At 38.9% G+C, this 9,138-nt stretch overlaps 1 protein-coding gene across 1 annotated transcript in view; it reads right to left on the minus strand.

The window, feature by feature from the left end:
• The window catches only part of LOC122081754 (protein decapping 5-like), a 33,353-nt gene extending 28,026 nt beyond the window's left edge, over window positions 1–5,327 (minus strand). Inside the window, exon 1 of the mRNA XM_042649000.1 lies at window positions 4,880–5,327. Coding sequence (XP_042504934.1) covers window positions 4,880–5,021 — 142 coding nt within the window. The 5' untranslated portion in view covers window positions 5,022–5,327. The remainder of the gene's footprint in view (window positions 1–4,879) is intronic.
• Window positions 5,328–9,138: the final 3,811 nt, after the last annotated feature.

Consider the following 9,138-nt stretch of genomic DNA (forward strand, 5'->3'; position numbering starts at 1 on the left):
GGGTTCAGGTGTTTGTAGTGGGACATGAATGGGAGCCTTGATTGCTTGGCATCTCTACTTTTTCGCCCGGACCAAGTTAAGGCTCTTGTCAGCCTCAGCTGTTGGGGATATGCCCACACTTCTATTGTTGGTAAGTTGGTTTTGATGATAACAAACAATGAAAGTATTTAACAATTTGCCTTTCAAGTATTGTCTTGAGGTGACTTCAAGTCAAGAGTTAAAATTGGTAAATGAAATGAAAATCAAAATCATCAAATAACGAAGAACAAAGTAAAGAAGATATGAAGAATAGAAGTGATGAAATATAAGATCAAAGATCAAGAAAATAGCGGGAGTACGAAGCCACCAAAGCTTGAGAAGGTGGTATCAAGATCTCAAGGTGTCAGGACTCGAAGAATGAAGACTTCAAGAATTGAAGACTTGAAGTTATTCCTAACATCAAGCAAACAAGGTCAACATGAAGAACATAGAAGACCATTTGCAAGAAGACAATTGTGATAATATAGATCATTGTAATAGTGCACACACTATACGCAAAGCACTTCCCTGTATGCATCTACATAATTGCATCATCATTAACCTAGAATGACCCTAGGTGATGCCCAATGACCTAGCTTTAAGACCCAAATGAAGTTGAAATCATGTTGGCTATGATAAGCCATAAACATTACTGAGTTAACAGCAAAGTCCACACTAAGGCCATTTTAGTAATTTTAATGACTGAATATAAAGACACTTTATGTTGCAAAAGTGTAGAGCATCGAGTTGTGAAGCCAACGAAACTTGAATCGAGTCATTCCGAGCCCAAACAAAGAAGTTACACATGCTTCCTTTACAAATAGTCTTGTAGGCCAAAAGAATGAAGCCTACTGGTAACTACCAGTTCTGTTCAGGCTTTGACAGACAAAGACCTACCGGTAACTACTAGAACCCTCCTGGTAAGTTACCCGGCGAACCGGATGTCCACCGAATGATTTGAAAAGCCTCCAACAGCTAGTTTGACTTCTCTAGCGGCTATATTTCTCCAATAGTAACATCAACCGGTAACTACCCGTGCGAAACGGTAACTACCGTAGAGCCAAAAAGTGTTCATTAAACACAAATTCTAGCTCCTCTCTTAAATCACTCACTCTATAAATAGCCCACAGTTATGTAAAACATAACAACACTCAATACTACTCATTCAAATGCATTAATTGGGCATTAGAGAGAAGAGAAAAGCAAACATGTTTGAGTTCTAATCTTGCTCTTTGAGCATATTTTCAAAGAGGAACTCAAATCTCTCCGCACAATCTTTTCCATTATTTGGCATTTTATTGCAAGCATTGAGAAGACATCAAGGTGCATTCATTGCATATCATACACGCACCACACGAGGTAACATACAACCTTTTTATTTGATTGAAAGTTGTATTTGTCTAACAGTTGACTTAACTCTAAGATTGGACATTCTTGTTACACATTGTTCTAGACTGTACTTAGATAAGTGTAGAGGATTCTCATATCCTTAAAAGATTGAATAGGTCCCTCTCTACCTATAAAGAGATTTGGAATGTTACTCTCTACGCTCTACCTGTAAAGGAGATTTTGTGAGGTATCCTCTTATCCTGGAAAAAGAGTTGTAAAGGTGATTCCTCCCCACCTATTGTACTGAAGGGGAAGAACTAGTGGATGCCTAAGGTGATCTTGTGAGGAGGGACTAGACTCGAATTGCAACCACTATAAATCTCTTGGTGTTGACTGTGATTGTTTTATTCTTAATATTCTGCATTTGTTTACAATCACGAAATTGAAGTTTAAAATGTGAAAAAGTGTAAATCCACTAGTGATAACCTATTCACCCCCCCCCCTCTAGGTTATCCAACATTAGCATCATCATTCATCCGTGAAACCCATAGCCCCTTGATCAAATACAATTCTAACATGACTAGAAATAGCCTAAACCAACTAGTAATCAAACTAACCACTTAAATCAACAAATAAAAGATTTAAAACAACTCAAATTCTAACAAGGACTTCAACTTAAACTAAAAAATAAAATAAATGCCATATTCTTAACTCATACCTTATTTAGGTCCATTAAAGTTGCCTATTATAATGAATATCCTTTGGACCAAGGCCCAATATGTAATGAACCAAACTCAAGGCTTATTTACAGTAAACTAAGCCCACTTATGTGATTTATCTGCATCAAGTGGTTAGCCTGTTGTGCATGTAGGCACCTAGGTGATGCAGATTGATAACCAAAATAGGCTAGTTTTATTAGGAATAAGCCTAGGGTTGGGTTGTATATGTGTTAGGTCTTCAGTCCATGTGGCTTGGAGTATATTGGGCCGCTTTTATGGGTCTAAAAGAGGGGCTCTAAGATTGAGTACGGGATTACTAGTTAGTTTCTTTTTTTCATTAGTTTCCTTTTTAGCTAGGCTTTGATGGGGTTTCTTAGTTTCTAAAATTAGTTGTTACTTTAGTTTCTAATTTCAGTCTATTATTAGTTTCTAATTTCAGTCTATAAGTAGTTTCTAATTTGATTAGTTTACAATTTCAATTTTTAGTAACTACATGTTAGTAGTTTTAGTAATTCCGTTTTTAGTAGCTTTTGGAGTTTCTAAATTGTAAACACCCCCCATCATTATAAATAAAGGAAAGGGGTCTCACTTTGAGCCCACGATTTTTATAAATGAAAAAAGAATGCTTCTGCGTTTTGCTCCTTGTGGGTGGCTTTGTGTTTGATCAAAGTGTGGGATTGGTGTTTGATCCGATCAACACTCTGTGGCGAGAAGTCCAGGTGGATCTTATTCTTTTCTGGTTTTCTTATTGCTGCTGTTATTGTTCTGCATCTCAGGTAAGAGAACTAATCTACTGTTAAGTTCAGATCTGAGTTGTTCCAGAATTCTCCAAGTATCGACCACCCCTACTGGACTATCTAGCCATCGGATTGAGTCCCCCTTTGGATCGAGTGTTCCCCTTGCTGGAAGGGAGGTTCGATCCTGATTCCATGCCCATCAGACCAAGGGATTGTCTGGTCTGGTTAATTTTCTGAATCTGGCCGATTGTGTTAGAATTGAAATCTGGTTTGGTATGTTCTGTCTCTGTGGTGTTGCTACTGAGTATGGTGTATTTTAATACCCTATTTTCTGCTACTGATTAGTCCTGTAGTTGGTGTGATATCTGATTTCTGAAACTCTTAAGTTCTGAGTTGAAACTTCTACTTTACAATTGGCTATTCGATTCCTATTTCTGGACTATTGTGTATTGTCTATTTTTTGGGTGATTAGTGGTTGTTCTTTGATTAAAAGATCCTGCTGTTGAAGGCTTGGTTAGTCTCTATCTATCCTAGTCTTACATTACTAGGTTAAGGGTGGGCTTTGGGATTATGGATTAAACTAAGAATTAATTGTTTGGACAATCATAATTAAGGACCCTCTAGATTAGAAAAATTAGCCAATTGATCATAGCCAATGTCATCAGAATTCAGATCCACATCAGCTCCAAATCTCACCGTACCTCTGATCCTTGTTAACACTAGCTATCAAAAATTAAAATTTCCAAAATGAGTTACTTTATAATTTTTGTTTGGACACATGAAGAAATAATGTATAATGTTAGAACTCGAATCTGCACCCTATACACCAGACCGAATGCCAGGGGAAGAATTCCGAAGGAAGTTAGCAGCTCCTCAATCATGAGAGCCTTTCTGATGAATTTATTAGGAATAAATCTTTCCTTCTGGCAGTTTATGCATCTTCAGCATGCAGACTCTGGAGATTTGAGTATAAAAATTGCACCCTCTAGCTTGGATTTCATCACTGTAAATGTCATCTTTGGAAGAGGTGCTTCAGAAAGCAGAATCTATTGTCTTTTCAAGCTCCATTTATAAGGATGCTGATTCTTATGTTTCTTATGGGAGTGTTTAGATGCAATGGAGTAATCTCTTGTTGTTGATATCCAGAGGCTGAACCAATTGGATTGATTTGATTTTATTGTATCATTTCATTCAGATGAGCTCCTTTGGCTTTGGTTTTGAAGGTTTCCTTGAAGTTTCAGCGACAAATCTTTCTAGAGTTACTATTGGAGGGATAAATCTAGTTTTTGGATATTTTTGCTCTGGATATATATAATGTATTTTTTTTCTCTTTTGTACATTTTTTTCACCTTGGCTATAAATTGGGGGGAAAAATTTTTGCAGCCAAGCACTCTGCCACAATGAGTGAGAATCAGATGCCTTTCCTTTTCCTCTTCTAGAAAAAGTCAGTCTACAAGCCACTAATGAAAAGACGTATCAAAATTCATAACAATAATGCAATCGTTAAGGACCAGTCTTCACCTCGCTGTTAAAGCACCACAAGTCCTATTAAACCCTGCGCAACTGCTGGGGAGCTACATTTAAAAAATAAAAAATAAAAAACAAAAAAGAGAAGCGATTTGAAACAAATCCATACGGTACTCAGTAGAAACGCTATACATGAGATAAGGCCAATGACAATAGGAAATGTGCCTCCTAGCAGCTCATTACCCTTTACGTCTTAATTCACGAAAGGGGGGAAAACATTGACACTAAAGCGAGAGTGAACTATTCAGAAAACAAAGGCACAATAATAACAAGATCAGAAATCGCATTACAAATGACCGTCATTACAGTTTTATCTCTTTTGCGAACAAAATTATGCAAGATTGTAAATCTAGCCACAAATGAGCCGCATAATCCATTATAAATCATTAAATTCAGTAAAGAAACCCTCCTTGAATCAAGAAATACGTAAAGCAAAAATAATAATAATAATAATAATAATAATAATAATAATAATATACATTCTCACGATGAATCATAACAAGATCGTTCCTCTCGATAAACTACAAGGGTTTCTGAGTACTAACATACCATTCTGCAATCCGATTGTGGATTCTTCAGTGTCGATGTTGTAAAGAACGCCCTCATAGCGAATCTCGTACTTGGACGTCAAACTGATGAGGCTACCGATATAAGAATCGGCCGGACTATCAGATTTGCCGGACTCCGCCATTGACGGACGATCCGATTTCTTCTTCGACTGCTAGGGTTTTCTCGAGCACTTCAGTTTCGGTTGCAAGAGCCAGTCTCTCTCTCGCTCTCGCTCTCTCTCTCTCTCTCTCGGTCGCTCTTCTATCTTCTCTAGTGTTAGCCTTACTGTGAAGTTCCGGTTAGATTCCAGGGAAGAGAATGGCGTACTAGTATGATTGAAATTGTGCCAAACCGGTCTTGTGGATGCTTTAGCGTGTGCAGTGGACGCAGTAAGTACATGCTACGCAGTTGTGCGGGGCCTTTTGGCCGAAGCTTTAGAGCGAATACTGCTAATGTGAGCCGCTGTCTGCTTAGCATTTGGCCCTTTGGCCTATATGGGTTGTGATGGAATGGTCCGGAGGTCCATGGGGTCTCTAACCAAAATCATTATTTATTTAATAATCTTTAATGATGGGTTCTGTATTGTTTAACCAAATTACCCAAACTATGGACAGGTATTACAAAATTACACGAAACAGTATTTTCTTTTACACATGCCTACTTTCTCGGACAATTTGCATTGTTCCCTGGATTCTGATTCTCTCCCATTGCGGGAGAGAGCTCTACACACGGATTTAGATTTTCTTTAATTAATAATTGTGTAATTTTTGTGCAATACTCTCTATGCACATGATGCTTGTACATTTTCAAAATCGAATGGTTATAGAAGTTTAAAGCATCTGAGGTAATAAAGTGGATTTGAATTCCAAAAAACTTCTGTAACCATTGGATTTTAAAATGTACAATTGTCGATTGCACATAGAGAATTGAACAAGAATTGCACAATTAATAATTGAAGAGGATCAGAGTCCTCAACACACATCTAGCCCCGACACATGGCCCAACACCTAGACTTGGGGTTCCACAAAAGAAAAAGCACAGACATCGGCTGCCCACGGGTGGATCTCTCTCTCTCTCTCTCTCTCTCTCTCTCTCTCTCTCTCTCTCTCTCTCTCTCTCTCTCTCTCTCTCTCTCTCTCCTAACATCTCTTTTCTCCCTTCACAAGCTCAGTTTGCTTCGGCAACGGGCATAGAGAGCATCAACTCCAAGGTTTATTACGATTGCATAATAGAATCCCAAGACTATAGGTACAATGGATCTTCCCTCTCCTCTATCATTTTCATTCCATCCCAACCCACAAAAGGGCAAAAAAATATCAGATCGCGAATATAGCCTATTTATTAATTATGTTTAACATACAATGGTTGTATCGACTAATCCTCCAAGAGACTAGCATAGCAACCCACCGCCACGATCTCCACTTAAATCGTGGATGCACTAATGGAGAATCGAACATGGGACTATGTCTCTATCCACATAATCCCCAATTCGCCCTAACCATCTGGGCAACCCACGGATGCCACAATTAAAAATTTTACATGTATACAAGAAAATATTAATTTAAAATTGATTTAGACATGCAATTTCTAAATTATCACATAATAATAAATGATAACTGTCACGCCCTATTCACCACTAGGATCATCTGATACAGTAACCACAACACAGCAAGCCACACGTGATCAATGAAATATGATAATTTACTACAGCGGAAGTCTTATCATAATTGATTACCTGTAATTCCCCCAAATACGCTTGATATCCAAATTGTTATATATAAAATATTTATATATGGGCCCATAGCCATGATATTTACACAAGAAATAACAATTTAAATATCGAGAGCATAAAAAGGAAAATATACCAAAAGAATCAAAAGAGTGCAGTAAATAGAATCTCACTGTTGCCCTGCAACACAACCCTCATACGGGCAACCGTCACCGTGTTCAAATTCTTCGGAGACCCACCAATCATCCACTGGGGTTTTGTTAATGGGACCCGGCATGGGTTCATCTATAAAAATATCCTGCAAAATCATCTAAAAAGGTGTGTACACGAGGGGTGAGTTCACTAGCTCAGTAAATGGAAGAAAGACGCACACAAGCAAATGCAAAGTAAATGATACTATCTGCATGAGATTCATTTTAATCCTATTCCACCTAAACAAATCATTTTAGGTCATAGGTAACGTGCTACTCACAACCACAGTGCGTGTATGCCCTGGGTCCAAGACGAGTTCCCCATCCTGTGATACGCCCATAGGGTTGTCGGAGAAGGCCCACCGTGTGCACTCGAAAAAGTAAATCGTGGCCAAACCACAGTAGAAATATAAATCGTGGTCAAACCACAGCAGAAAAGTAAATCATGGCCGAACCACGGCAAAAATTAAAAGCAATACGATTGGCCCTCTAAATGTATCACCAAGGTTTTCAACTGTCCTAATAATCAGTCAGGCGTAATTCTAACCACCACGGTGGTCCGCGACCGACGCTTCCCCCAGTGATAACCCAATACGTAAACCCCTTTGGGAAGGATCGTAGCACGAGGGAATATGAAATCCTAACCACATGCTCCTACATGAGATAGCACAACTGCATAGTTCTTCCGTGTCCCATTCCACGGTGAATTAATGCATTTGTTTCCAAGCTAGCTATGGCATCTAATCTAGAAATTCCACACATGTTCGGCAAGTCGGCATCATAAATATCATATAATAAATCCATTCTCAATATTTCAACATATAACAATGCATATAGAATTTAAGATATACATGTTCAGTTTTAATGCATCACTCATTCATCAATCATATGCATGAGCATGGCAATCAGTATGTCAATATAGTCTATGAATGCGAAGGATGCCAAAAACACTCAAAAAATTAAGAATCAAAGTCCTCTCCACACTTACCTATTTTTGTAGAAGAATCAACACTCGCGGTACAAGTAAGATCCGGAGTGAGAAGATGAGTTTCTCGAAACATATCACAGATAAAGGGTTTAAAAATGCATCCAAATCAGGATTATAACCGACGTAGGATATAGACATGACGCGTATAATAGCATGAAGAAAGTCATCGACGAGTTTGAGTTCCATAGGAGCTCATTTGGGCTACAGGTGGGTCATACAGGTGGGTAGGAGAACCCACTTGTGCATTCTGCCTAGACAGGCGGGTCAAGAACTCGTCAGTCCTACCTGCCGGTAGAACTAGAGGTGCAGGAATGACTGGTAGGTCACACCGGCAAGTCAAGAACCTGTCAGTCTTACCCGTCGATACAACCCAAGAGGGTAGGTGTGACTGGTAGGTCACACCAACGGGTCAAGCACCCGTCGGTTCTCTCGGATTTTGCTGATTTCCTTCTTTCTTTCATTCTAACTCTTGGATCCCCAATAAAGTGATTCCCACATCATTTCCCACACATTTTAAGTTTCATCTACTTGGTTGTACCATGGATCTATGACAACAACAAGATTTGGGGGGGAAGAAATCATACATTTACTTGGAAAAACCCCAAATCTTGGAATCCTCTTTCGAAACTCAAATGCCACTTCAATAATCATCAAATCTTTGTTTCCCTCCTCAAAAATTTCAAAGAAATCACACAATGGCTTCATTATCCTCTAGATTCAAACATATACGAAGAGGGTTTCATCAAATTTTAAGGTTCATGGTACTACTTACTTCAAAATGAAAATCTCAAGTCATCGGACACTATTCCAACGACGGGAAGGCGAGGTGCGGCTCTGGAATCCAATGGGTGAGCCTCTTTCCTCTTCCTTCTCTCCTTCTTCCTCTCCTCTCCCTCTTCTTTACTCCTCTCACCCACTTTGCTAAAAAAAACATAAATGAGGGAGAGAGTTATAAAGGCTATTTATACCCTGGTGTTATAAATATCTTATAAGGTTCGTTTGGTTTTGTCCATTTATGGATCGAATCACATTAAACCGTGTTTTCAGGCGAGGTAGCCGACATCAGCTAGTATATAAGATCTCATTATGACGAAGAGGCCAAGACGCACGTGCTCATCCAAGCCGGGCATTCTGGGGTCCACAATACCCCAACAGGTGGGTCACACCGGTGGGTCTCGCACCTATAAGTGACACCCATCAGTTGGCCACACAAGCCAATCTTGTAGTATTTTGGAGGAAAAATGGAGTCTTAACATGTACTTCACTCTCGCCACGTGTTGTAGACCAAGTTTCTATCATTCAATACTATAGCGTACTTTTCCTATTCATACATGACCTTGTGATATGTGTA

Source organism: Macadamia integrifolia, chromosome 6 (assembly GCF_013358625.1).
Source record: "Macadamia integrifolia cultivar HAES 741 chromosome 6, SCU_Mint_v3, whole genome shotgun sequence".
Lineage (NCBI taxonomy): Eukaryota > Viridiplantae > Streptophyta > Magnoliopsida > Proteales > Proteaceae > Macadamia > Macadamia integrifolia.